This window comes from Prinia subflava, unplaced genomic scaffold, assembly GCF_021018805.1.
Source record: "Prinia subflava isolate CZ2003 ecotype Zambia unplaced genomic scaffold, Cam_Psub_1.2 scaffold_52_NEW, whole genome shotgun sequence".
NCBI lineage: Eukaryota > Metazoa > Chordata > Aves > Passeriformes > Cisticolidae > Prinia > Prinia subflava.
This window is the reverse complement of record NW_026961053.1, coordinates 614,682-642,668: the sequence shown is the minus strand read 5'-3', so window position 1 is coordinate 642,668 and position 27,987 is coordinate 614,682. Positions and strand designations below refer to the sequence as shown.

At 57.7% G+C, this 27,987-nt stretch overlaps 3 protein-coding genes across 4 annotated transcripts; 2 read left to right on the top strand and 1 right to left on the bottom strand.

Moving 5' to 3' along the window:
• Positions 1-114: 114 nt before the first annotated feature.
• GALNT6 (polypeptide N-acetylgalactosaminyltransferase 6) lies at positions 115-12,247 on the bottom strand. Of its 2 annotated transcripts, none has more exons than XM_063425047.1 (11): positions 12,057-12,247; positions 8,757-9,331; positions 7,610-7,782; positions 5,774-5,923; positions 5,450-5,684; positions 3,902-4,019; positions 3,599-3,799; positions 3,023-3,154; positions 1,367-1,468; positions 1,125-1,277; positions 115-1,006 (listed from the first exon to the last, which is right to left on the bottom strand). In XM_063425047.1, exons 2-11 carry the CDS (start codon positions 9,242-9,244, stop codon positions 890-892), a joined length of 1,869 nt encoding a protein of 622 aa, XP_063281117.1. In that variant the 5' UTR covers positions 9,245-9,331; positions 12,057-12,247; the 3' UTR covers positions 115-889. The 2 variants fall into 2 exon arrangements, with proteins under 2 accessions (XP_063281117.1, XP_063281118.1); XM_063425048.1 differs by having other exon boundaries at positions 115-1,003; positions 12,057-12,245.
• A 390-nt stretch (positions 12,248-12,637) lies between these two features.
• Positions 12,638-18,412, top strand: LOC134565463 (collagen alpha-4(IV) chain-like). Its single transcript, XM_063425051.1, has 4 exons — positions 12,638-13,415; positions 14,911-15,064; positions 16,031-16,485; positions 17,620-18,412. The coding sequence occupies exons 2-4, from the start codon at positions 14,947-14,949 to the stop codon at positions 17,764-17,766; spliced, it is 720 nt and encodes a 239-aa protein (XP_063281121.1). The 5' UTR covers positions 12,638-13,415; positions 14,911-14,946; the 3' UTR covers positions 17,767-18,412.
• A 2,693-nt stretch (positions 18,413-21,105) lies between these two features.
• Positions 21,106-27,981, top strand: LOC134565488 (electroneutral sodium bicarbonate exchanger 1-like). Its single transcript, XM_063425076.1, has 3 exons — positions 21,106-21,233; positions 26,262-26,343; positions 27,727-27,981. The coding sequence occupies exons 1-3, from the start codon at positions 21,189-21,191 to the stop codon at positions 27,903-27,905; spliced, it is 306 nt and encodes a 101-aa protein (XP_063281146.1). The 5' UTR covers positions 21,106-21,188; the 3' UTR covers positions 27,906-27,981.
• The last annotated feature ends 6 nt before the right edge of the window (positions 27,982-27,987 follow it).

Here is a 27,987-nt window from a genome sequence, read left to right as displayed (position 1 = left end):
GGCACAAAGAGCTGCCAGCTCATTTTGAGCTGAAATGGAGAGTTTCTAGAACAAGAAGTGGGAAGGATATGAAGTGAGAGGAATTGGGGTAGCTCAGAAGGACTGGAGACAGGATTAGTGTAAAATAAATCATCTCTTTATTTGAGGTTGTTTGTCTAGGACAGGTTCTCCCCGCTCCTGTCGTGTCCAGGAGGATTTCCACCCCACTATAAATGAAATGGCAACAAAAGTGGCAGCTACAGGAGTTGGGATAGACGAAAAATCCGGAACAGAGGAGTTGTGGCACCCGGGCTCCTCTTCGGAAGGATTCTATGATGCCACCCAGACAAAACTCCTGCTCAGCGCAGGCAGAATGGCACCCGGGCAGCATCATCATTTAATAATAACAACAGTAAAAACAAAGATTTAGCTTCGTCCTCCCTCCAAATCCAGCGTGATTCCTAAGGCACAGATCCCAACTTCCCGCACCGCCCGCCAGGGGCCACCGCAAGCCACGCTCGCCTCTCGGCGGGAGGAGCCCCGCGGTCACCATCCTCCTCCTCGCCCCGTTTCCCGCCCGGATCCCACACCTGGGGAGGCGCATCCACGGTTTTAATGCCCGGTACGAACTGCAGAGTCTCTTGCTGGGCCGGGACGGGGAGGACGAGCAGCGGCTTCCGAGGGGCATCGGCGGGAGCGGCCCCGCCGCGGCCGCTGCGTTTTGGGGTGCGTGGGGTGCCCCCGGCAGAGCCCGGCCCCCAAAGGCACGGGATTCAGTTCAAGGCAACCACGAAATGCAGCATATTGCAGGCTTTCACTTCTTAAATTAAAGCGAACAAGGAAGTTTTTTTGGTTTTTTGGTCCTGGTTTCCTGAGCGCGGCCGGGGCCGGCCGGGGGCTCCGCTCGCTTTTAGGTGAAGGCCCAGAGCTGGTGCGGGTCCGTGAGGTCGCAGGGAACCAGCGCCGGGTGCTTCCCCCGCGCCGTCAGACACAGCCCCGAGGCCAAGTTCTTGATCAGCCGGTTCTGCTGGGAAAACAACCCCCGAGCGATCCACGGGGTGAACACCGGGTGTGACCCACGGGAAGCACGGGCACGGTGCCGCCGTGCCCGGGGGGCGATTCCCGGCACGGGGGGGGCTCCTCACCTGCGCCAGGTCCCACTCCTCGCTGGCGGGCACCCGGCCGGGCTTCCCTCGGAACTGGCACTCGCCCAGCTCGGCCGCGCCCGCGCCCGCCCGCAGGCACAGCTCCTTGCCGATGTTGTGGCGCAGCTCCCGCTGGCTCGTGTACTCGAAGTACTGCGGGAAGAGGCAGCGGGGCCGTCACCGCCGGAGCTGAGCCCCGGGGGGAACCGGGGAAAATGATGGGGGCGGTTTGGGGGTCCCACCTGGTTGCCCCCCAGCCCGTGGCAGGGGTACATGATGAGAGGTTTCCCACCGTGGTTGTTCTCCCCGACGTCCAGGCAGCTCTTGGTGCCCTCGTTTTTGATCTGTGGAGTGGGGGGAAGAGAGGTGTTGGGAGGGGAGAAGAGGTGGTGGGGAAAAGAGCGGGGGGAAAAAACGAGGGAGAGAAAGGAGAGGGGAAAAGGGGGAGAAAAGAGATGGGGGGAAAGGGGCGGGGAAAGGGAAGGGAGAGAAAGGAGAGGGAAAGAGGGGGGAAAAGAAATGGGGGAAAAGGGGTGGGGGGAAAAACTAGGGAGAGAAAGGAGAGGGGAAAAGGGGGTGAGAAAAGAAATGGGGGGAAAGGGCAGGGAAAAGAGAGAGAAAGGAGAAGGAAAGAGAGGGGAAAAGAGGTGGGGGGAAAAGGACAGGGAAAGGCGAGGGGGAGAAAGGAGGGGGAAAAGAGGGGACAAAAAGAAATGGGGAAAGAAGGGCGGGGAAAAGTGAGGGAGAGAAAGGAGGGGGAAAAGAGGGGGAAAAAGAAATGGGGGAAGAAGGGCAGGGAAAGGCGAGGGGAGTGGGGGTGAGGAGGGGAGGAGAGGGGGGAAAAAAGACAGGGCAGGGGGAAAAGGGGCAGGAGTGAGGAAAAAGATGGGGAGAGCGGAGGAAAGAAGGGCTCAGAGGAGCCGGGGTAGGACCCGGCTCGGGTCTGGCTGTGCAGGGCTCTGGGTGATCGCTGTGCAAACACGATCCCGAGCACCGAGTCCGGGTGCCGCGTCCTTTCCAGGACACGAGGAGCGCCCGGGCGGAGGTTTCAGGAAATAAAGGTGAGTTAAAAGCTGGGTGGGAGCCAGCACCCAGCACCATGCCCAGGTGTCACCCGGCTGTCGCTGGGCTGTCACCTGGCCGTGCCAGCTGCTGTCACATCGCCCCTGCTGAGGAGGGGCAGACGGGATCCAACACCCAGTTTGAGGGAAAGGGCTTTTCTGGCAGCTCTGTCCTTAGGGCTGGAGCTGGAGCCCCTCGTGCTGCCTGTCCTCAGCTCCTCGGGGATGCAGCCACAGCTCCGTGTCCTGCTGTCCCCAGCTCCCTCAGGGTCACAGCCAGCCCTCCACATCCTGCCTGTCTCCATTCCCTGTGGATGGGTGGCTGGAGATGGGGTCCTGCACCCCACCCGTCCCCAGATTCCTCTGGGATGGAGCTGGAGCTCTGCACCCCATACCCAGCTCAGTTTTCCCAGCCCCCCCTGTGCCAGGACGGTGTTTGGGGCTCAAGGAAATTTTCAGCTCCTGCCCTGAGTTTAACCCAAATCCGCATCGCTGGGGGTTCCTTACTCTGGAACTCGCCCCAAATCGGCTCTGCTGGATTCCAGCTGAGCTGGAGCCCAAACCAGCCCCGCCAGCCGGGGACAGATGAGGTGACAGATGAGGTGACAGACCGACACAGTGAGCGGTGACAGACACGGTGACAGATGAGGCGACAGACAAACGCAGTGACCGGTCACAGACACGGTGACAGACGCAGTGACAGGCGCAGTGACCCGTGACAGATGTGGCAGCACCAACCCCCCTCCCCCCAGGTTTAATTCAAACCCCCAAGCCCAACCTTGGGCCTGTCCCCTCTGCCACCCCCAGGGCCCAGCCCCGCTGGTGCCCCACACTCACCGCTCCGTAGAACAGCGGGGTCAGGTCGGGCACGAACATCTCGGGGTAGACGTTCTGCAGGTACCACGTGAAGTTCCTGCAGTGCAGCCGCTCCCGCAGCCTGCGCCGCTCTGTGATGTCACCAAACGTCTTCTATCGACCAAATCGTGGGAGAAAATGAAAATTTCACTTCAGAAAACTGTAGGGAAAATCCCCAAAAAACCTTTCTGAGCTGGGGCTTGGAGCTGGGAGTCACCCCGGCTTTGTCATCATCTCTCATGGTGTGACCAGCACCGAGACAATTACTGAGGGTTCACCTGGCAGGTACCCACAGGCTCCACCAAGAGCTCAGAGATATTTTGGCACGAACTTTTGGTGTTAAAAAAAAAAAAACAACAAACCACTCCAAAAACAAACAAACAAAACTAAAATTCACAAACCCCGATATTTTCCTACTAGGAAATATTCTGGGGAGGGAAAGAAAGAAAAACAAAAGGAGTTTAGGTACTCCTGTCCCCCTGGGTGTGGTTTCCCAGGCGGAGCTCCCAGCAGGCCCAGCCCCACGGTGGGAGCAGCAGCCCCCGGTGTGGGCGGTACCTCTCGGGCCATCTGGGACGCCTGCTGGTTCCGGCGGTAGAAGATCTCCTTGTACTCGTCCATCCACACCTCGGCCAGGCGCACCTGGTTCCGGGAGATCACCTGCGTGCCCTTGGGGAAGGTGTGCGGGCTCTTGGAGCGGAACACGTGGCCCACCACGGAGCAGGGGATGATCTCCACCTGGCCCCCGCACTGCCACACCTGCGGGGAGGACACACCTGAGGTGGGGGGGTCCAGCCCCCGGGCCCCCCACGGGGGAGCTCTCTGGAGGTGCCCTTTGAAGGTGACGCCCCCTGTCCTTACCCTGAAGGACATTTCCACGTTCTCACCCCCCCAGATCTCCATCTGGTCGTCGTAGGAGCCAATGTGCTCGAAGTAGGACCTGGAGATGGCAAAGAGGCCGCCTGCGAAGGTCGGGGACCTGCAGGGGGCAAAGAAGGGGGGAAACACAAATAAAAAGAGCAGAAATCTGAGTTTTGGGACATCACAGCCCCAAAATCAGAGTCTGTCTGCATCCAGCTGTGGTGGCTTTGGTGGACAGGCCGGGCCTGGCTGCCGGGAGGGGACAGAGGTGACAGCATGACACGGAGGGACCTCGCTGCTGGCTGGATTCAAAGCGAAAAGAGGATTTTGTTACCAAAACCCATTGCCAAAAAGAGAGGGAGGCTGGAGCTCGGTGGCCCGATCCCTCCTCCCACTTCCCTAATCTTTTCTATCCGAGGTTGGAACAGAACCTCACTTTCATTCAGGAAAAATAATAAACCCCAAGGATTCTCTGAGCCGCTGGAGACGAGGCAGCGCCGGAGCCAAGGGCCCGGCTGGAGGTGAAAGGGGCCTTTATGGGGACGGGAGCGTCTCCCAGGTGACCCGAGCACAAAGCCAGCCCCGCGGCAGGGGTGTCCGGTGTCTCCCGGTGGGAGCACCCGGCTTATCCCGGGACACCAGCGAGAGGTGGGAAAGCCGCTCAGGCTCTCTCTGCGTGTAAAACTGAGAGATAAAAAGAGGGATTTTGATGCAGCCTGGCCCGCGGGTGACTTGTTCTGTGCAGGGGGAACAGAGATGTCACCATCTCTGGATGTGTTTAAAAAAAGACTGGACATGGCACTGAGTGCTATAGTCTAGTTGAGGTGTTAAGGCATAGGGTGGACTTGATGATCTTAGAGGTCTCTTCCAACCTCATTATTCTGTGATTCTGTGGGCATCCGAGAGGGAGGAGGTACAGACAGCAATTAAACACAGACAACAATTAAATCCTTAATGGGCCGCTCTGCCGGAGACAGAGGTGGCCGGAGGTGACTCCAAGATCTGTTGTGGCCCCGCGTTCCCCAAGCCCCGGGTGAGGTTTGTCCTCCACCACCCCCAGAGCTCTGACCATGGCCGGGCACGAAGTCCCCGAGATCCCGGGGGAGAACCCCGCGGGAAGGGGCAGCACTGTCACCAGGAGATTTCCCAGCTTGCTGAGCGTTCATATTAAAGTAGAAGCGTGCACCTTCTCACGCTCTCCTCATGCAAACAGGAGATTGGGAAGTGTAAATATTATCATTGTTTTTACATTCCTCTCCGAAGAAAGGAGAGGTTGTGTGACAGTCCCTTTGACCGGTGTGGTTGAGAGGTGGGAATGCCACCCTCCAATCCATGGTCACCTTTCTAAATGTATATAACAGGAAATAATAAACAAAGGGCAAAAATCCTCCTCTGCTGATTGCTGATCTCCCAAATTCCCACTCTCCATGTGTTACTTGAGCGAGGCTAACAGCGACACAGCACCGCCCACCGGGAGGGACCAAACCCAAGGAAAAAAGCAAAAAAGCATCAAACCCGGCTGGATAAAGAGCCCCGTGCTGGGCTTACTTGATGGGGAAGGTCTCATCCTTCCTGCGCTGCCTCTCCCGCGCGGGAATGACCTCCCAGCCGAACGTCAGGCTCCAGTCGAAGTTGCCCCGGCTGTGCTGCTTCCCGTTCTGCACGGGCTTGGAGAACTCGAAGGTGTTGAGGTCGATGGTGGCGATGTCGGGGCTCACCACGGCCGTGGGCTCCTCGGCGATGCGGGACAGCAGCGGCTCCAGCCAGCCGTGGAAGCACTCGCCTGGCACACGGGGAGGGGTTGGAGCGGGGCAGCACCACTCGCAGCGCCCGGGGGCACACACAGGGGTTGCAGGGTGGGTGGGCACTCACAGTGGGCATCCAGGAAGGTCAGCACCTCCCCGCTGGCCACGCTGGCCCCCAGCAGCCGCGCCGTGATCAGCCCCTTGCGCTCCCGCTGCCGCACCACGCGCACAATCTGCAGCTGCTCCACGTAGCGATCCAGCTCCTCCTTCAGGTACTCTGCGGGCGGGGAGAGCATCCCGATCCATCAGAGGGGCAGGTGGAGGTCCCTGCATCCCATCCTGCAGCCCCCTTCCCTCCCCTTCCCTCCCCGCACCTTCCCTTCCCACACCTTCCTCTCCCGCACCATCCTGCACCATCCCATCCCATCCCATCCCCATCCCATCCCATCCCATCCCATCCCATCCCATCCCATCCCATCCCATCCCATCCCATCCCATCCCATCCCATCCCATCCCATCCCATCCCATCCCATCCCATCCCATCCCATCCCATCCCCATCCCCATCCCCATCCCCATCCCCATCCCGCAGTTGGGTTTGGGTTTAGGGACACTGAGCCTTTGCCCCAAACCCGAGTGTATTTTTGGCTAAAGAAAATGAGTTTTATAAGATTCGAAGCCCCCTCCTGTCTAACCCCTCTCTGGAGAGGGACTGGAGGCCGGCAGGGTGAGGAGGTCACATCCTCCTCCAAGTGTCACCAGGACCAAATTGTTACTGAGGGAAGGGACAGCGGACACAGGGTCACCAGAGGAACGCGGGATTTCTCAGCAGGTGCAGCCAAACCAGGAGCTGGGAATGGCCAAGTGAGAGCTGTGACCCCCAGAAAAGCGTCCTGGGAAGGGGACCCGAGTCCAGCCCATGTCCAGCCACAGCGGGAGTCGAGTTCTGGGGCAGTGAAGCCCTGGGGCACGGCGAGGTTCCTGCTCCTGGGGAGCCCGTGGGTGGAAAGGGAGAACTGATCTGGGACAAGGGCAGAGTCCGCTCCTCCAGCGCCACAACGCTCAACCTCGTGTTAATTAGCTCTGGGTGCTAATTAACCAGGGTTGCAGCTGGCTGAAAGGTGGAGGTTTGCAGGGCACCCTGTTTGTCCCCAGGGCTGGGTTAACAGCGGTGCTGGGGAAGGGAAAATCCCGGGGGTGCTGCGGGGTGGGTGTGAAAGGGGCGCGGCTGTGGGGGATCCTGGGGTGCTGGGAGGCACCAGCCGCTTCCCGGGAGGCTCAGAGCTGCTGCTTCCAGCCTTGGAAAGGCGCCTGGCATCCCCTGATCCTGCCAGGGAACCTGCATCCTGATCCAACATCCTGCCCTGGATCCTGCATCCTCCTGATCCCACATCCCGCCGTGGATCCTGCATCCTCCTGATCCCACATCCCAACATGGATCCTGCATCCTCCTGATCCCACATCCCACTGTGGATCCTGCATCCTCCTGATCCCACATCCCACTGTGGATCCTGCATCCTCCTGATCCCACATCCCACTGTGGATCCTGCATCCTCCTGATCCCACATCCCAACATGGATCCTGCATCCTCCTGATCCCACATCCCAACATGGATCCTGCATCCTCCTGATCCCACATCCCACTGTGGATCCTGCATCCTCCTGATCCCACATCCCACTGTGGATCCTGCATCCTCCTGATCCCACATCCTGCCCTGGATCCTGCATCCTCCTGATCCCACATCCTGCTGTGGATCCTGCCTCCCTCTAGCCCCCGAATCCCCTCCCCACTCCCTCACAGCTCCCTGTGGCTCCTGCATCCCTCTCGCTCCCACATCCCACCACAGCTTGTCCCACCTCCCCCTGGCATCCACATCCCTCTGACCCTGCGTCCCTCTGGCTCCTGCTCTCCACCAGAGCTCCTGCATCCCTCTGGTCCCTGCATCCCTCCGTGTCCCCCACCCACCGTCCGTGCTGGCATCGTCCACCAGGATGACCTCCCGGAGCAGCCGGGCCGGAGACGAGTGCAGGACGCTGTAGACTGTCCGGAGCAGGGTGGACCAGGCCTCGTTGTGGAACACGATGACCACGCTGGTGGTGGGGAGGGGAGGGCAGCGCTTGAACTTCTGGTCAATGCACCTTGGGGACAGAATTGAGGGGGGGATGAAGGGGGAGGCACGACTGGAGTGACCCCCCATATCCACCCCCCCAAACCCCGCAGCGGGGGAGCGGCTCTGGCCCCTCCAGACTCATCCCTGCTTTGATTCCCATTGATTTTGGTTGAGTGAGTCCCGTTCCCGGCCTCCGTGTCCCCCCTTTGTCACTGCCACACCTGCTAAGCACGGATAATCGCCTGCCGGCGCGGGGGGCTGGATTCCTCCATCCCTTTCAAGGCTTTTTCCATCCCGAATTCCCTCCGTGTCTCCCCCATCCCACCCCCCCCCGCGCAGGCAGGGCAGGGCCGGGGGGGCCCCGCTTTAATCCGGCAGCCCCCGGCCAAGGGCAGGCGGGGAAATCTCTGGAGTTTCCCCGTTTCCCTCCCCCTCAGCCCAGCGGGGTCCGGGGCTGTTCCACTCGGCTGAGAAAAGAAAAAGTCTGACCGCTGGAGCCGCTGGAATAAAGGAGGGAGGGAAAGGCGGGGAGGGGCCGGAGCCACCGAGCAGGTACAGGGAGACACAAAGAGCCTGTTGCTATCAAACCCGCCCCCGACGGGCCAAAATTAGGGAGAAATATTAATAAATAAATTCATTTTTTTCAGCTCTTAATTTTTTTTCTATCCCTTGTCAGTGCTGGGTGACGTCCTGGCCCCAATCTGCTTTGATTTCCTCTGAAATTTAAGGGAGTGAGTGGCCAGTTTTGAGGGAATCAGTGGCCGCTTTTAAGGGAATAAGTAGCTGGATTTTAAGGGAATCGGTGGCCGTTTTTTAAGGGAATCAGGGGCCGTTTTTAAGGGAATCAGTGGCCAGTTTTTTAAGGGAATCAGTGGCCAGTTTTGAGGGAATCTGTGGCTGTTTTTTAAGGGAATCAGGGGCCGTTTTTAGGGGAATAGGTTGCCGTTTTTTAAGGGAATCAGTGGCCGTTTTTAAGGGCCCCGGTGGGTTCTGGGCTCTCACTCCGGGGGGCGGCTGTCGGGGCCCAGCGCTCGCTGCAGGGAGATGCGGTCGCTGGCGAAGGCGTTGAAGCAATGCTTCTCATAGCCCCGCTCCTTCTCCTTCATCTCCTCGGGCGTCCAGCGCTCCTTCTTGAAGGCCTTTCCGTCGGCGCCGGGGCTGGCGGGGTCCTGCGGGGGCCTCTCCATCAGCGGCCGCAGCTCGGCCGCGGTGTAGGCGCCGGGCAGGCAGGAGCGGGCGCTGGGCAGCGGCTCCGGCGGCGGCTCCGGGGCCCCGATCTGCAGGCGCGGCATCGAATCCCGCAGGTCCCGCACGGCGCCCAGCATCAGCCCCAGCACCTGCCCCCGGCCCTGCACGATGTTCCGCAGCCACGGCTCCTCGCCCGGCTCCCTGCTGCCCGCGTCCCTCTGCAGGATGAAGAGGAACAGGACGAACACGGCGCCGGCCAAGGCCACCTTCAAGGGGCTGTAGCGGCGGCGGAACAGCCTCATTTTGGGGGGTTTGGGGAGGGTTCTCCGGGCGATTCAGGGGTGCGGGGGCTCAGGGTGCATCACGGTGTCCTGCTGTGCTCCGGTGACCTGCGGGAAGGAGAAACACCCGCGGTTAATTCCCGGGCTGGATGAGCCCCGGGTGCACCCCCTTGATGTCAAAATAGAAATATTGTCCTGCAGATACAATACGTTTAAAATAAATTATATTGTACCTAAACTGGAATATATTAATATAATTATAAAATTATAAATATAATCAAGTCATGCAATAATTTTTGTTAAGGACCTCAAAGATCATCCAGTCCAATCCCGTGCCACGGGCAGGGAACCTCCCACTAGACCAGATTAATAACTAATAATAACGTAATAATACAACAGCTATAGAATATATTAATATACTGACATAGTAAAGTAATATTAGGAACATATTAACATAGCAATATTGCAATACAATGTTAGTAATATATTAATATAGCAATAGAATATTAGCAATATATAAAAGTGTATATAAACATATAAATATTATATTATACTATATTATATTATACTATATTATATTATACTATATTATATTATACTATATTATATTATACTATATTCAAAATAATATTTAAAGTTTGGCACAAGCAACACCTATAAAATTCATCCCCCCCAGCCCTTCCAGCCCCTTAATCCATCCCAAAATCAAAACGCCAGGAAAAGCGCGGGTTAACAAATGCCGGAGGATGTGTTACCACCCCCCCCAACACACACGGGACCCCCCAAAAGTTTCTTCTGAGATTGCTCCGGAGGCTGCAGCCTCTCCCCACCCGAGTTTAAATCGAGCCAAAAAGTTGCCAAAATATTTTTGGCAGCCGGGAAAAAAAAAAAAAAAAAGCGCCTTTTCCCGGGCATTTCCCTGCCTGAGAAGGAAAACTGGAACAGACCGCAGTGCTCCGGGTTCGGCTGAGCTGGAGCTGCAGGTTCGGTGTCCGGTGCCGTGTCCGGTGCCGCGGCCGCCGGGAGCTCGGCGCCAGCTCCCGAACCTGCCCCGGGATCCGTCGGGGGCTCGGAGCTTCCCCACCGCCCCCAAAACTTCCCGCGGCTCCTCTTTGTGAGCCGCGGCCGCCGGAGCATGGACGAGCCCGGCGGGATCCATTCACCGCCATCTCCTCCTCCTCCGCTTCGGGGTCCCCCCCCGCTTCCCTTGATTCCCTCTTTCCCCTTTTCTTTTCATTCTCTTGGAAATGGGGCGGGGAAGGGCACCTGCCACAACTTCAAGGGCGAGGAGGTTTGGGCTGGGGAGGAGGAGGAGGAGGAGGGTCCCGGGGGTCCCCGCTTTGAGCGCCGCGGGATCAAAGCTGGACCACGCTTCACTGCCAAGGCCGGCGGGCTCCATCCAGCCCGGAAAAGCAAAATCGGGGCAAAACCCCCTCAATCCCCTCGTGTTTCCTGCCATTCCCTCGCAATCCCTGCCCCAAGCTCAGCGATGTAGCCCCCGAGGTTTTCATTGCGCGGCGCTGCTGTGCAAGGAGAGGGGGGAAACCAGCGGATTTTGGGAAAAACAAACCCCGTTTCCATCAACCCCACAACCCTCGGAGCTTCCTTCCTGCCACGCTGCTAACGAAGCTCGTTAGGTGTCGGTGCTAATTAACCCCAGAGGGACACTCCGCGGGGGGGCTCAAGAGCTGCCGCTCCCGGGGAGACCCAACCCCCTCCTCGATCCCTTCCCCAAAAAGGCCAAAAAGCCAAATACAAATAAAAATATCCCCTGCCCCCTGCAAGATTTGGGACAGAGCTCCAGCGTCAGCTCCTGGTGCACCTGAGCTCTCTGCCTGCCGCCTGCCCTGCAAACTCCCGGGTGGATTCTGCTCCGTCCCCTCCCGAAAATCCCGAAAATCCCGGGTTGAGACGGGGCTGGCCCTGCACTCTGGGGAAAACAACACCAAAATGAGCCAGGGGAGCCTCCTGGGGTCAGAAAAAGGGGAAAAGGGTTCGGTGGGAACTCGAGGAGCATCCCCCGGGATGCGGGAGGGAGGGATGGTGGGAGGAGGCGGAAACAGAGATACAGCCGTGGAGGAAAAAAAAAGGAAAATAAATAAAATCCAAGTGATTGACACCGGCACTGCCGCGGGCGGGGTGGCCACCGGCTCCACGTGGCAGCGAGCCACGAAGACACCGGGAGGGGCAGGGACCGGGAAGAGCCAAGAGCGGGGAGGGGGGCGCAGGGAGGGGCGGCGGTGCCGCTCCCGGTGGGGTTCAGCTCCAGCGGGAGGAGCTGGATGTGCTGGGGACTGCGAGGGGTGGGAGCTCACGGGGAGCTGGATCCTGTCGGGCTCCCCCCTCACCCCTCGGGGTGAGCCCAGGGGGTCCATCCCCCATGGGGGGATGGGGGGTGAGGGTCTCCGCCCCGCCGGGGACCCTGGTGTGCCCCGCTGGGGTAACGGGGGCCGGATCCCCCCTGCCCCTCCCGGAGCTGCCACAGCCCCTGGAGCCGCTGGGCTGCTCCGGGGGCTCCATCCGGACCCCTCCGCCACGGGGGGCTCCAGCCCAGGACCACCTGCACCCCCTTCCACGGAGGGGACTCTTCACCGGGACCCCCGAGCGCCCACCCCCAGGAGGGCCCCTCGGCAGGACCACCCTGCTCCCCCTGCCCTGGGCCGGGGGTCCTCACCGGGAACCTCCTGTCTCCCTTGTCGTGAGGGGTGGGCACACACCGGCACCTCCAGACCCCCTTACCGCGGGTGGGGGGCTCCGCGCCGGGACCACCGGGATCCCTGGACCCCCTCCCCTGAGGTGAGAACTTCCCACCGGGACCCCCAGACCCCCTTACCGCAGAGGGGGCGCCGCACCCCGACCCCGGAACCACCGGACCCCCCGTCCCTGGAGCAGGAGCTCGGCACTGGGACCCCCAGAGCCGCTTCCAGCAGAGGGGGCTCAGCAGCGGGACCCCCGCCACGTCCCCTCCCAGCGGCTCCACAGCGGCTGCGGGGCCGCAGGTGCGTCCGGGTGGGGCGGGGCCACCTGCGCTACCTGGTCCGTGCTCCCCGCCCCCCGGGCAGGTGCACGGGGCGGGGCCGCCGCCCTAAAGGGGCTTGGCCCGGGAGAAACGCCGGGTCCTGGAAGCACCTGCCGCGGTAAACTGCCGAGTCCTGGAAGCACCTGGCAGGGGAAAGTGCTGGCTCCTGGAAGACCCGGTAGAGGAAAACACCGGGTCCTGGAAGCACCTGGCAGAGGAAAACGCCGGGTCCTGGAAGCACCTGGCAGAGGAAAACGCCGGGTCCTGGAAGCACCTGGCAGAGGAAAACGCCGGGTCCTGGAAGCACCTGGCAGAGGAAAACACCGGGTCCTGGAAGCACCTGGCAGCGGGAAACGCCGGGTCCTGGAAGCACCTGGCAGAGAAAAACGCCGGGTCCTGGAAGCACCTGGCAGAGGAAAACACCGGGTCCTGGAAGCACCTGGCAGCGGGAAACGCCGGGTCTCGGAGCCGCCCACCCGTCCCGGGAATAACGCCGGGTCCTGGTGCCACCCTCCGGCCCCGCACCTGAACTGGAGGGGCTGTGACAGGGACCAGTCAGGGACTGGCACTGGGGACATTGGGAATGGCATGGGTAGGACCCCATGCGTGCTGGGACCAGTCAGGGACTGGAACTGGGGACACTGGGAATGGCATGGTTGGGACACCACGTGTGCTGGGACCAGTAAGGACTGGTACTGGGCGTGCTGGGAGAAGCGGGATGGCCACGGGAAACCCCCCGAGGGACGGGCCCGGGCGGGCTCCATTACCCAGCCCGGAATTTTCCTTTGGCTGCGCCGAGGATTTGGGAGATTTGAGCTGGAGCAGAGCGAGGATTAATGGGGATTATTGGGATATTAGCTGGAATATTAACCGCTTTACACGGGATGAGGTCTCCGGGGCGCGAACACCCATCAGCCCCAAATTAAAGGGCTAATGAGCTGCAATGGAGTGTGAGGGGAAACTGAGGCACCGACTGGAGCCAACCCTCGGCCCCCCGGGGCTTTTCCGAGCTCACTTCGCAGCCGTGGCTCTCGCCCATTCCGTTTCCTGCCGCGGAGGTTTCGCTCTTCGCTCAAAACCCGAGGGGGGGAAATTCCCTCGCCCAAATTCGCCGCTGCCTCTCAGGCGGCTGCCACCCTCAGCTCGGGCAGGGCCAGGACGGTCCCCAACCCGGTAAGTCACTTTTGGGGGGAAATACAAAGATTTTGGGGTCGTGGGGATGGGATTTTGGGGGCTCTGAACCCGCCCTGTCCCCCCCCACCCCCGCGCCGGGTTCTGCCCCTCGGAGCCGCTGTGCCAACCCCGAAAATGGGAATTTCGCGTTCCCGAATTGTTGGTTTTAATTGTAGTTTGGGAGAGGCTTTTTCGGGACGTCAGAAAAATCTCCGGCAACTTCGTCCTGGTGGCACCGAGTGTGGGGGAAATGAGGAGGAGCTGAGACCCAAAAAACCCGGCAGGGACGGAATGAAACCCCTAAAAAAATCCTTCCAGCCTCGTTAGGGAGCGGCGGCTGCGTGTCACAGTCCAATTAATAATTAATTAGCGCCTTTATAGACAAAACACAACACTTGAGTTAGAGGTGGAGCTGGCTGCCTTGAGGAGGAGGCGAAAAATGTTTATTTTTAAGGATTTAAGGCGCAGAGGAACCCGAAGAGCCAAAATTGGGGCGAAGTCACCCCTCGGTGTGGGGCGAGCACCGCAATTCCCTGCGCTGGGGGCAAACCTTACCCTCGCCTCTGAGCTTCTCCTCGCTCCGGGTGCATTTCCTTGGGGAATTCTGCCCTTCATCCCTCCCCGGGGATCCACAGCGTCGGGGGCGGCTCCATCCAACCCTCCGGCCAAACCCCTCAGTTCCAGCCACAGCTTAAATTTAACGCCGAGCTGAAACTTCCAGCGCGAACCTGGCGGAGCTGACAGGAAGCCAGGCTGATTTGCATATTTATGCTAATTAAGATGGCGCGAACCTTTCAGATCCCCTTTTGCAGATGGTTTGAAGATTCGTGCCCAGCTTTGAGTTTATTTATTATCTTTTCGCCCAGTATTAATTGGTGCAAGATGGGAAAACTGGGAAGTTTAATCCATAATACAGCTGTTAAAGAGGGGACAAACGTGGGGAACACAATTCTCCTCCACACTGACAATATTTGGTTAATTGATGCTGAGTGGCTCCGAGCTGGGTGGTGCTTCCTGGGGTATTTTTGGGAGGAGAAGGGGCTGAGCAGCTCAAAAAAAAAAAAGGGAATTGTGTCCCCACCCTTGGACACCATTCCTTGGATGGGTTTGTAGTAGGGAGATTTTTGCTCTCCTGCCCAGAAAATTCAATCCTTTGGTACTGGGTTGGAAACACAACTTTTTTCCAGGTAGATTTTTTTTTAACTAAATGGGATTTTGGGTTGTTTGGAGCTCGTGGAAGCTGTGGGGGAGAGGTGGAGAAGCCCAGTTTGGAAGAAGCTCTTCCCTTTTCTCTTTTTTTTCTGTATAAATTATGAAAGAACTGGGAATGCTCCTCTCTTTACCATCCCACACCCCTGCAGCAGCTGGGACCTCGAGGTACCTGCAGCACCGGATCCTCCCCATCCCACCAGGACCCTGGCAGCTCCTCCCTGCCTTTGGATGACACCAATTATCAGTGGGTGATCATTAATGCGATCATTATTTCTGTCACCAGGTGCTCCTTCGCCATCCTCTGCCCTGCCCAGGTGCGATGGAGGTGGAGGAGGTGTTCCTGCAGCTCTGGGGGGAGGTGGCCAGGCTGCGGGAGCTGTGCTCGGAGCAGGGGAGGCTCCTCCGGAGGCTGAGGGCCAGGAAGGGACCGGTCCTGGGTGAGTGGGGCCTGTGGGGTCCCCAGACTGCACATTTGGGGCATCCCCAGCTCTATCCTGGCAGGGTCATGCCGGCCTTAGTCCTGGCAGGGTCATGCCGGCCTTAGTCCTGGCAGGGCCATCCCCACCTTTATCCTGGCAGGGCCATCCCCACCTTTATCCTGGCAGGGCCATCCCCACCTTTATCCTGGCAGGGTCATGGCAGGGCCATGCCCACCTTAGTCCCGGCAGGGCCATGCCCACCTTTATCCTGGCAGGGCCATCCCCGCCTTAGTCCCGGTGCCCTCAGAAGTTCCTCTGTGGGGTGAAGGGCTCTGAGCAGGAACGTGCCCTGAGCCCATCGTGGCTTTTGGGTGTCACTGCTCAGGGTCACTCCTGCACCTGCAGAGGAGGGGAGGCTCTAAACCCATAAAAAACCCCAGAAACCCTCGGGTTTTCCAGGGATTCCCCATCTCTGTCCTCCCCTCTCCCCCTCCCCAAAAGCTCACATCGCTCCCACGGGGTCTGGAGCCACTTCCCCAACCCTAAAATGGGAATTTTGTGGTCGGGAGGGATCGGTTTGGACCAAGCTGTGCTGGGAAAGTGCAGCCTCCCCACCCTGGGGCTCCCCCCTTTCCCCCTGTGTCCTTCCAGGACTTAAACCAAAGCCTCTCCTGGGATGAACCCGGAGTTTGGGGACACAGGGGTGTCCCGGTCTCCTGAGGGAGCTGATGCTCCTCCAGCCCTCCCTGGCTGTCCCCAGTGTCCCTTCTCTGCTGGCCCGGGCTCCAGAGGGGACAGGAGAGCTCTGCCAGCCCGGGGCTCCCCAAGCCCCACAGGAAAACGGAGCAATGGAAAGGCACAAACCCCCTGGAGCTCCCAGGGATGAAAATAGAGACAGGAAAGACAGGAGAACAGAGAAATGGAAAGGCACAAACCCCCCTGGAGCTCCCAGGGGTGACCCCTCTGCTCTGCTCTCTCCCAAAGACATCCCGGTGTCGCTGCCTATCCAGTGCACGGAGGGTGCAGACGCAGGGGACGGGCCAAGGTCACCTGAGAGCCGCCAAAACCACCCAGGGGCTCCGACATCCCACACATCCCACCTGGACCAGCCCATGGAACAGCCCCAGGCCGCCAGCAGGTTTTCCCCGAGCCCTGGGAGCAGCGCTGGAACCGGAGGAACGGCGGCTCTGGGGAGCACCGAGGGGGAGAAGGGGGATTTTCCCTCCTGGATGAGACCCTGGATCCTCTCTGTCCCCTGGGGAGGAGGCGGCGCTCCCTGCAGCCCTCGGGAGCTGGAGATGCTAAATCCGGGGCCTGGGGGCTCCTCCCCAAATCCTCTGGATCTCTCCGAAGCCCCGGAGGTGCCTGAGAGGGAAGGTGCTCCCAGGGACGTGGCGCTCCCTGGGGAGGCTCTGGTGGAGATCCGAGGGCCTGTGAAGGTAATTTGGGAATTTGGTCCATGCTGGAGTTACGGCATCAGGGATGCTTCACCTTCCTCTCCATCAGCCCTGGACACGCAGGAAGTGTGGCAGAGTGGGGTTATTTCCTTAAAAACCCTCTGGGCACCCAGTTTTCTGCTTCCCAGGGAATTGGGTGCAGTGCAGCCCCTGAGGTCCGGCTGTCCAGCCAGGACACCCCTCCCGTGATCCTCACTGAGGCTGTGGGGAGGCCTTGGAGGAGTCAGATGGGGGGAAAAGTTCTCTCAACCCCCTCTGAACCTTCCAGTTAAACAGATCTAAAGTATTTCCTTCATTCTCTCTGATCTCCACACCCCAAAACATTTTTCCAAATCATTCCAAGTGATTCCCATAATTCTGAATGGTTTTCCTGGGATTTCCTCAGGGTTTTTTTTTTTTTTTTTGGGATTTCCTCAGGGTTTTTTTTTTTTTTTGGGATTTCCTCAGGGGTATTTTTGGGATTTCCTCAGGGTTTTTTTTTAGGATTTCCTCAGGGGGTTTTTTGGGATTTCCTCAGGGGGTTTTTTGGGGATTTCCTCGGGGGGTTTTTTGGGGATTTCCTCGGGAGGATTTCAGACCTCCCTGAGCTCTGGCCCCTCAGTCCTCCTGGTGAACCTTCACCCCAATCCTGCCCTTCCCACGCACGGTCCCTGGGATGCCAAACCCATTTTCTTTCACTCCTTTTCCTAAATGAAGCCCTTAAAAATTCTTCCATGGCTTCAGGGGCTGGGTATTCTGGGGATAACTCCTGATTTTGGGCTGTATTTGGGAGGGAGTTTGTGAAGGAGAAGGGGAAGTGTCTGTCTGGGGAGGCCCCAAGGGGCCCTGTCAGCACCCCACTGACACAGGGACAGGTGACAAACGTGTGCCAGTTTGCTGCAAAAAGCCAATTTTCCTCCTGGGGAAGCACTGGGGGAGTCTCGGGAGCCACACGGACATGGCATTGTCCAGAGGGATTTATGGAGGATGATTTATGGAGGCGAGGGGCAGCTCGAGCTCTCCCAAGCTCCAGCCCAGCTCTTTTATGGGCACAAAAAGGTGCAGTCAGGTTTTGGGGGCTGGCCCAGGGCTCTCCTGGGGGTCTCTGAGTCCCCAAATTCCCTCTTTTCCTGGCAGACGTGCTGGACTCCGGGCTGGGCGCTGGAGGAGGAGACCCTGGGGCCTGAGGCTGCTGCAGGCTGTGACCTGTGCCAGGAGATTCTCCCCTCGGACACAGCAGGATACGCGGAATATCTGAGCCACCTCCTGGCCCATCTGGAGTAGGACTCGTCCTCCCGCCAGGAAATCCGTGGATTTGCACCTTGGCCTGACTCTGGATGTTCCCAAGCTGGAGTTTTTGGCCTCGAGGGACTCTTCCAGCCCCAGGATTCTGTGCCTGGTGTGGATCCTGGGGTCCTGCTGCTGCTGTGGACCTGGAGCAGTTTCCAGGTGTGGAAATGATCTCCCAGACCTGGAACACCCCGGGGGTGTTTTGGGTTCTTGATCTCCGTGGATGCTGAAGCCGATCCCCTCCTGGGGTCTGGAGGGGTGAGGGGGAGCTGCAGCTCCTGGGAAAAGGGAATTCCTCAAAATTCACCTTTGAGTGGAAATGAACCTTCCATAAATAGTTAGGGATGTTTGGGAAGGCACAATGGCTTTTCCTGAGAATTTGGAAGGCTGGGTGGGAGAATCTCAAGGTTTTTGGGGTCACTAAGAATAATTTTAATTCATTAACAGTAATTTGAGTGTTTTAAAGCATTTCCATCAGTGGTATCCAAAGTGTTTCCCCAAGGAATTCACTGCAGCACTGGGGAAATCGAGGCACAAAGCATCAGCTCCAAATCCCTTTTTTTTTTTCTTTTGGAAAAATCTCATCTCAGGCCTTTCTATTTTGCAAGTTTCTCCCAAAGTGGATTTGGCATCTCCTGTTTGAAAGAACTCGTGTTGAAATGGAGAGCCAGGTTCTCCTCTGATTCCAAGGATTGGGAATAATTCCTGGGATCTCCAGCTCCAACATCTCCTCTTTGGCAGCACAAATGAGCCAGGAGTGAAGTTTCTTCCCCAAAACAGAGCCACATTAATGGATTTATCCATGACAAACCTCTGCGTGTCCCCAGGGTCTCTGGAACCATTTTCCAAGAGGAATCCTGCAACTTCTTTCTCTGGGTCAGCAGCTTTGACCTTGGATTCTCCATCCATGTGGATATTGGAGCTGCTTCCAGCCCTGGGTAGAACCAGGCCTTTATTTTAATTTAGAAAATGGATTTTCTCAGGGTTTTCTTGGGGATTTCTCAGGGTTTTCCTGGGGTTTCCTCAGGTGTTTTCTTGGGATTTCCTCAGGTGTTTTCTTGGGATTTCCTCAGGGTTTTTCTTGGGATTTCCTCAAGGGTTTCTTGGGATTCCCTCCAGGTTTTCTCCACATCACAACAAACTTTCCCACCACCATCTCCCGCTCCAAGATTCCTCCTGTGGCTCCTCAAATTAACTGGGATTATTTTTTGGGGTTTTATGCTCTTCTTAGGGCAGAAACCCTCATTTTCCAGGCGAATCCCTGGCAGCTGCAGACCCAGAGCTGGAGCAGGGACCCCATCAATTCATTCCTACTCATTCAACCCCAAATTTCCGTGGCTGGAAGGAGGAGCCCAGCGGGGCTCTCCTCACCCAAATTGAATTCCCAAAGCAGGAGCACAGATGGATTTTGTCGAGCCCAAGCCCCTGGTGTGGGGCTGGTGCAGCTCTGCCCTGGAAAATCCCCCTGGGAGCGTTTGGGGTGAGCCACGAGGGGATTTTGTGCTGATTTTCCATCCCTGGTGAGCCTGGAGGGACAGCAGTGGAAGCTGCACAGTCCTGGCCTCTCTCGAGGACATTTTTAGCTGTGGGGTAATTAATCCCCCCCTCCCAGACCATCCCAGGGACACGGAGCTTCCTTTTTGGACCTTTCCAGGGCAGGGATGTGGCTCTGCCTCCGAAATAACTTTAATTGCAGGGTGCTGGTGGGGCCCGTGGGTGGGGAGTGGTTGCTGGGGCCAGGTTGGGCTCCAGGTGGGTGGGAGTCATTTTGGGAAAGGCAGGAGTTGGGTGAGGGCAGATTCCCGTCAGGAGAAGTTGGGAAATCGGGGTTGGGTGAAGCCTGTGCCAGGAAAACTCGGGATAAGGGCGTCCCACTCCTGTTCTCCAAGCAGGGATGGAGCTGGTGATAACCTGGGGAAACCACGGCAGCTGGAAACGGGATTTTGGGTGGGAAATGTTCATTTTTGAGGGTTTCTAATTCAGGGTCTGGGCTGTGGGAAGGGGAAGGGGCTGCCCAGGTGCTGGGGGTGTCCTGACACCGAGCTTTGTGCCCAAACACCCCCAAATTCCAACACCCGACTCCTTTGGGGCCACATTTTCAGAGGATACAAAAGAAACGAGGCTGGGGCAGGGCAGGAGTTCATGGCCCTAATGGGAGAGCGAGGAAAAAGGGAAATTTCCTGCCCAGGATTTGTCTAAGGAAAAACTCTCTGACTGTCGTGGTTGTCCTAAATTTCCTGGGAATTGTCATTGGAAATGAGGGATGGGGGGAATCATCTCCCCCTCATCTGCAGCAGGAGCCCATCTGTGCCACCAGTGAGGATGGGAAGTCATTAATGCCTCTGTTAATTAATAACTGACCCTCGATTTCCATCCCTCATTAAGGGAAGGGAAATGTTCCGTGATCCTGTTGTGTTTGGACACGAGCTCGAGGAGGCAGAGACTGGAAAATGGGATTTAAAAAAAGTGCATTTCCGAGCAATTCAGTGACTTCCAAATGTCATTTTTGGAAGTTTTAGGTGACAGCTCAACTCTCCCAAATTTCTGAGCCTTTCCTGCTGGGACGAGGGGATTTTTGGGGAGCAAAAGGCCAGATTTGGCCTCAGCTGGGGGGAAAAGGGGGGTGGGAGATGGTGGAGGAGGCCAGGAGGGGACATGGGGGGCTGAGGGGGGGTTATGGGGTTTGAGGGATTCTCGAGGGGATGAGAGTGAGCTGGGGGGGTCAGGAGGGGGGTGGGGGCAACAAGATGGGTCTGGGGGGGTCAGGATTGAAGGAGGGGTGGTGGAGGGAATAGGGGGCGCTGCTGGAGGGGCTGAGGGCATTTGGGGGTGACACTGGGGGGGGTCTGAGGGGGAGGCTCGAGGGGACCAAGAGGGGGTCGGGGGGATGCTGGGGGGCCCGAGGGTGGGCGATGGTTCTGGAGAGGGGGCACTGAAAGCCCCGAGGGGCCGGGGGTGATGCTGGGGGGGGGATGGGGTGAGGGGGGAATCAGGGTGATCCTGGAGGGGTCAGGAGGATACTGGGGGTAATTCTGGGCGGGGGGCACTGAAACGCTGCAGGGAATGGAGGGAGGGATCGGGAGGTTGGGGGTCAGCTGAGGGCAGGGGCTTGGAGGGACCATGGGGGCGATGCTGGGGGGCAGCAGGGCCGTCCCTGGGGCGGTGTCGAAGGCGGAGGGGAGGGAATCGGGGCGGGGGGCGCTGGGGGGGGCGGGGGTGCGGCCGCAGGAAACCCGCCGGGCATCGCCCCCCCCCCAGCCCTGCCTCCTCCCTCCTCCTCCTCCTCCTCCTCCTCCCGCCAGCCCTGGGCGGGGTTTGGCCCCGGCGCCGGGCGATGCTGGAGCCGGTGTGAGCGGCACGGGGGCTGCAGCCGGCGGCGGCCCCCCCTGGCCCCCGCCCCGGGGGGGTGCCCAGCCATGCCCGCCGGCAGCAACGAGCCCGATGGCATCCTCAGCTACCAGGTGCGGGGCGGCGGGGGGGCTGCCCGGGCCCCCCGGCGCGGCCGGAGGATGCTCCGCGCCTGCTTCACTGCGGCATTTCCGACCGAGGGGGGGGAAAGGGGAACGGGAGGGGAGAATCTGCAAGGGGGGGCCCAAAGGGCGTGTGGGGTGAAGGGCATCGGTGAATTGGGGTGCCGGGAGCGTGCAGGGCGTGCCGGGGGGTGCGAGGGGGAGCCCGGCCTCTGAAAGGGGGGGGGACAAGGCGGGGGGCACGGAAGGGGGGGGGGAAGGGCACCTGCGTGGTGCCTGCGGGGGGGTCCCCGCTGGGTGTCCCCCGTCTCCTCCTCTGCATCTGGATGTGCCTCCCCTCCCTCCTGCCCCCCCAGCCGCCATCGGCCCTTTGGAGAGGGGACAAAGCCCGCTGTCCCCGCAGAGCCTCCCCGCCACCGTCCGGGGCTCAGGTGTGGCGCCTCCCTCAGCTCGGTGTCCCCCCCCTCCCCTTTCAGCGTGTCCTTGTCCCTGTCCCCCCCTGCCCCGCACCCACGGGACCGGCCGGAGCTGCTCTGGGTGACCACAACAGGCGGGGAATTAATTAATGAGAGGTTGGGCATTAATTAATCTGCCCGGCAATCACAGCACGAGCGGAGTTTCTGTCGCCCCTGCACCGATGACCGTGGTGTCCTGGTGATGCTGGGCTGGGACCAGCCTGTCCCTCCCGCATTTTCAGGATTTTGGGGCTCCGGTGACCCGTCCCCTCCCCCATTTTCTGCTGGGTCCATCCCGATCCAGGCCCAGGAGCCCGAGGGGTCCCTGGGGGTGACACGGTCCAAGGGACCCCAGGGGTGATGGCTTTGTCCAGCAGGAGGGAGATGGAGAGGGGTGAGGGGGGGTCTCTGCTCTGCCACCTCAGCAGCCCCCAGGTACCCCCCGGTGCCCTCATCATAAGAACAGTGGGTCAGTTGTTAATTAATTATTAATTAGCCTTCGGGCGAGGTGTGTGACATCAATCCTCCCAGCGCTGCTGGTGGCCGCTCCTGGTGTGCCCTGGGCTGGCGACCAAGAGGGCTCAGGGCTGGTCCTGAGCCTCTGCTTGGAGCTTTTCCTCATCTTCAGTTACCCCAAAACATCCCCAGAGCGGGAGTTTTTCCATCCTAACCTGAGGAGCTGCAGGGAGTCAGGGAAACTGAGGCAGGGCCCCCTAAAATCCCTCTGGGGGACACAACATCCCAACAAAAGATGAATTTGGAGAGGGGGACAGGACACACTGAGCTGGTGACACGGAGGGGATTGAAATGGGTGTCCCTGCTTTGCTCCAGCTGCTCCTGATTTCATTCCTAGAAGCAATTTCAGCCTCCCCAAAAAACAACTTCCAGGCAGCCAAGTTGAGGTTTTTTTTTTCACTTAGAAAACAGCAAATTAAACCAACTCTGGCTGCTGTGAAACTCCAGGGCGAGCGATGCCAAGCTCGGCATCCCCTTCCCAGCCCAGTTTGGATGGTTTGCTGGTTCCCAGGCTGTTGGCAGTGGAGGAGGACGGGGAGGGAAGGCTGGTACCCATCCAGGTGTCCTGGGATAACTCGTGCTTTGGAGCCATCCCTCCTTCCTGCTCCATCCCATCCCAAACCCACAAAGTCCTTAAATCCCCCCAAATTTCCTCAGGGGAACGAGGCCTCCAGGCCATGGGGACAGTTTGAAGCAGGACTGTTCCCTTCGGTGTCACCTCCGTGGGATTTTGGGGATGCTGCTGTGCTCAGGGAAGGGCGATGGGATGTCGGAGCATCCATGGCCCATCCTGCCCCTCCTGGAGCTCCGGGAGCCTCAATCCTGGTTCATAACCCGGCAGTGGAGCTCCGAGCTTGGATCCCGGCGGGATTTCCCTGCCCAGCCCTCGGTGTCGCCTTTCCCGGCCGGGTCATTTTACACCCGGGTCACCTTTCCGGGCAGGTGACCTTTGAGTCCGGCGGCGCCGGGGATGGAGCTCATTAAAGCAAACGAGGATGGAGATGCTGGATTAGCTCAGGCAGAGCTGGAGAGCGAGAAGAGGAAAAACGGGGCTCATCCGGAGCCTCCCTCCTGTGGCAGGACTGGCTCCGGCTGATGAGGATCCCCCAAGGGATGAGGCTTGTGCCGAACCTTTCTGGAATTCCCTGACTTTCTGCAGGAAATTGGGTTGGAAATCAGCCCTGCCCATGGTGTTTCCTTTCCTGACAGCTCGTACCTCACTCATTTTTTGGGATTTTGGATTTAAGATCCAAATGTTGATTGTCCATCCCCTGGCAGGATGTGGTGTTTTCACCCCATTCCGCAGGGTTTTCCATGAAACAGAGCTGGGTTCTCCCCATCCACGGTGTTTTCCAAGTGGGCAGAGTTTTGGGGAGTGTGGCTGTCAATAACCCCTGGGTTGGCACCGTGGGTTCTGATTCTGTCCCTTTTTGTCAAGGTGCCACCTTGTCCTGGGGGAACCTGACCCCCAAAACCGGGGACTGACACGAGGATGAACAGGAATGGAGTGTCCTGAGTGGGAAGGGACACACAAAGGTCCCCAAGGCAGTGACAAAGTGACCCTTTCTGGGAGAATCCCAGAGAGCAGCGAGGGCTCTGCTGGGGGCTGTGCCTCCCCCTGATGGAGGGAAACCCCCCCCAAATCCTGCTGGAATTTCAGGAGGGGAGGTTTGTCAAAATGTTTTTTTGGGAGAGAAAGAGACAGCCTGTGGCACCCATGGGAGGTTTGGATCTGCCACTCCCAAATCCCTCCCATTACTGCCACTGCCACAGGTGTGCTCGAATTCACCATTTTATTAAAATCCCCATTTTTAATTGAGGTTTATTGAGCCATTTCACCCCGTGCCTTTTCCAAGGCTGGAGTTCAGCCCCTTTTGGCAGCTCTGGAGGGAGCAGGGTGCTGGGAGGGGCAGGAGGGGGGTGATGGATGTCACTGGAGCGACGATGGAAAAGCCACTGAGGCAGGAAAATCCGGCTGCTGGGCAACCTGGGCAAGCCCGGGAGAGGGCAGGGAGGGAGCAACAGTGAACTCTGGAATTGGTGCTCAGGGACCTTGTTTGGTTTGGAAAGACAGATGTCTGTCAGGGAAAACTGGGGTTTCCCTGGAATGGAGAATGTAAAACCCCCTTCTCTCCAAATTATTACAATTTTGCAATTAGGAGTTTTCAGGCAAAAAATGTGGGAATAGGAGTGACAGTTCTTTACTAGGAAGATTAAAAATGCGAATGCAGTAATACAAAAAAAACCCCAAAAACCAAAAAACAAAAAATAAAAAAACCAACCAAGCAAACAAACAAAAGTCCTAGAAAATCCTGAGGGAGTCAGAGACCTGACACCCTGTTCAGGGTGTTGGGAGCAGTCCAGGTAAATCCTCCTGGAGTGACAGGCGTGGTTCTGTTGGAGTAGAGATGATCCTGTAGTGGTGGTGAGATGAGTCTGCTCTTCCTTTGAGAATCCAGTGGAAAAGAGGATCCTTGGTGTTCCCACAGCTCCGTTTTTATCTGGGTAGGGAATGTTTGGCTCCTCCCCACTGGGTGTTCCATCTCCCAATGGATGATGGAATGTGTCAGTCACTGTGAGCCTCAATGGCCCATGAACAGAAGATATCCCCGAGGGTGGGCAGTGGTGACAGAGATCACAAACCCTGCCCCACCTGGTTTAACAGCTGGGCTGTTATCAGGAGGCATCCGCCCTCCTCCCCTGGAGTTACAAGAGATAAAGGAATAATGAAAAAAACCCTCTCCCCAACCAGTTTCCACAGATGAAATAGAATACACATTGTTTTTTTGGTCACATAACCCAAGACAGACCAGCAACTCATTCCCAGTGGGAATGTTTGCTCCTCTTCCTCATCAAACTCTCCAGTGACTGGGACCTGAAGGTTTTCCACTCATTGGTTAAAGCAGGAGTTGGGGGGAGCAGATTCCCCGTTGGTTTTTCTGGCTGAAATCAGAACCCGTTATTTATTCTCCGTTTTCCAATAACCTCATGGCATCATTATCAATGCAAGGGCAGCGTCTGCCCCATGGCCTTGGAGATTTTCCTCACAAATTCCAGCTGTGGTTGCCCTGAGCTGGTTCCCAGGGCACGGGGGAGCTCTTGCTCCTGGAATTTCGTCCAGCAGCCCAGCCAGTTCCCCCAGTTCCCTCAGGATTTTGCTCCTTTTCCACCCTCACTTTCAGGAATCAAAATCTGGGTGTGGTTTTTGTTGTTTGAATCATTTGCAGGCGCCGCAATGGCATCGCTGCGAGGATGAATCTCATCCACTCAATCATCCCAAACCTTCCCTTTGAGCCTTTAAATTGGGAAACTGATAGAAAATGCGGGTGGTTGGGCATTGCAGGGTTTTTCTTTGCACGGATGATGGAATTTGGGTTTTCTCAGATTGTCCAGGGGACAAGGAAGGGGAAGGTGAGCAGTGGTGACATTTTAGTATTTGAGGCATAAAAGAATCATGGAATGGTTTGGGCTGGAAAACCATCGGAGCATCCCGCTCCACCCCTCTGCCACAGACAGGGATGCCTCCCATGAGCCCAGGTTGTGCAGAAATCTCAATTAAAAGATGGAAAATGCCGTTTTCCATGGAGAACTCACACCAAGGGGAGCCTGAGCCTCGCTGGGATGAAGAGTCACCTCTGCAGGACCTTGAGGGCTTTTGGAGGTCATTGGTGGCCACGTCCTCTGGCCAAGAGTCCTGCAGGAACCACCCTGAGACCAAAAGTGGCTCTTCCTCCCCAGCTCAGAAATCCCTGTGTGTTTTTTTATTTTAAGGTAAGGAACCACAAAAACAAAGCGGGAGGTTGGATGTTTTTAGGACTGAAACGCCCAAATTTGGGTCTGAAGTCCCTGTGGTCACCGTTCCAGACTCCCGTTGTGTCCAACACAGATGGGTTTGTTTGGGAATGGGAAAAGAACCTCCCACAAATCCTTGTTTTTTGGGCTGTGCCTGGAGGAGAAGCTGTGACCCTCATGGAATTGTGTGTGGACAGGGTGGGTGAAGGGAGCTCCACAAACCAATCCCCAAATTTTCTCTTCTTCTCCTCCTTAGAGACACGATGAGGAGGCTGTGATTGACCAGGGCAGGACGAGCAACGTAGTCAACATCCACTATGAGAAGGAGGAGCTGGAAGGTGAGATCCTGCTGGGATCCTGCTGGGATCCTGCTGGGATCCTGCTGGGATCCTGCTGGGTTCCTACTGGAGGGGCCTGGGAAAAAATCCCTTGCGCAGTTGTCACATCAAAAGCAGCAAAACCTGTCGTGGTTCTTGATTAAACAACAAATTATTGATTTATTTTTTAATGCGATGGCTTTCAAAGCCCTGGCGGAGGCCCTGGTGTGAACTGTGTCCATGGGGTTGGATAATTCCCGCCTGCTTTTCCCACTTGGAGAGGGCAGGAGAATCGTTGGATGTGGTGCAGATTCCCTGTTTTCCTCCTGGAGTTCCTTGTCATGGGACTCCTTTGATCTTTCCTTGTCCCCTTTTGCCATAAAAATATTTCAAAACAATAATTATTGTATTATCTCCTCCTTAATGAGCAAATCTGAGGGTTGGTGGTGGTGGTGGTGTTGTTGTCCAGCCCAGGCTGGAATCTGAGAAGGGTTTTGGTGCTTTCAGGACACGTTTAGGTGACCCCAAACCATCCCTTGGCGTGAAGCTTGAGTGAAATGGGCTTAGAAAAAAGGATGAGGCTGGCAAAGTCAGGGATCTGCTAAATTTACATTAAGGGAGTCGGTGTGGGATTTTTGGGGTGTCCTGTGTGGGGCCCTGATGTCCCTTGCGGGTCCCTTCCCCCCGAGGAGCTCCCATGGCTCTGTGGTTTCCTCCCGGGGTGGCTGCACACCTCTCAGGGTTGATTCTCCCCGAGATTTTTGTGTGAGTTTTGAGTTTTTCTTCCTGAAAGCCCTGCACCCAAACCCAAAAAGAAGGACTGAGTCTGCAAGCTCAGGTTTCCAAGGCTGTTTATTCTTCCTGATCTCTCTGCTCTCTCTGCCCTGCTCAGAGTCCCGCTGCAGAGCAGGGCACGAGCAGACTCCCCCCGGCTCAGGAGGTCCCAGACATTTTTCTACCAGCTCTCTGACCCAACCACCTTCTACAGCGTATTTTTATTTGCAATTAGTTAATTCATACCTACTCTAAACACGTAAGTGCTACCTAAACCAATCTTGTGTGCCCTGTCACCACAGAAGATGGATATGGAGAAGAAGAGGAAGAAGAAGCGGACAATTCTTCCATCTTGGCTTCCCCACCTCCATTCCAAAAATCCCAAATTCTACATTTTCACCCTGTGACAAACTCAATTACTGTTTATTTCACACTCTTGTGGCTTGTAATTCTTCACGCAATGTTGGTAATTTTTCCTGTGGGCTGAGATCAAAGCCAGCGTCATTTTGGGCTCTGTGCCAGGGTCCCAGACCCCCCTGCCGAGGTCCCAGACCCCTCGGGGCAGCCAGAGGAGTGTCCTGGACTCCGACACGGAGCCGCGGGTCATTCCCCACGCCTGCGTTTCCGCAGGGCACCGGACGCTGTACGTGGGTGTGCGGATGCCGCTGGTGCGCCAGGGCCACCGGCACCACCGCGCGCATGGCCAGAGGCACCGCAAGCGGGAGCGCGAGAAGGACGCGGGCCCGGCCGAGCAGGGCTACCACTGTGAGTCCTCACGGGGCCTGGAGACACTTGCATGGCTGTTTTAGCAAGGAAAAGTTTTTGTGGTGGTTTTTTTGGCTTTTTTTTTGTTTGTTTGTTTGGTTTTTTTGTGTTTCTGTGTGTGTGGTT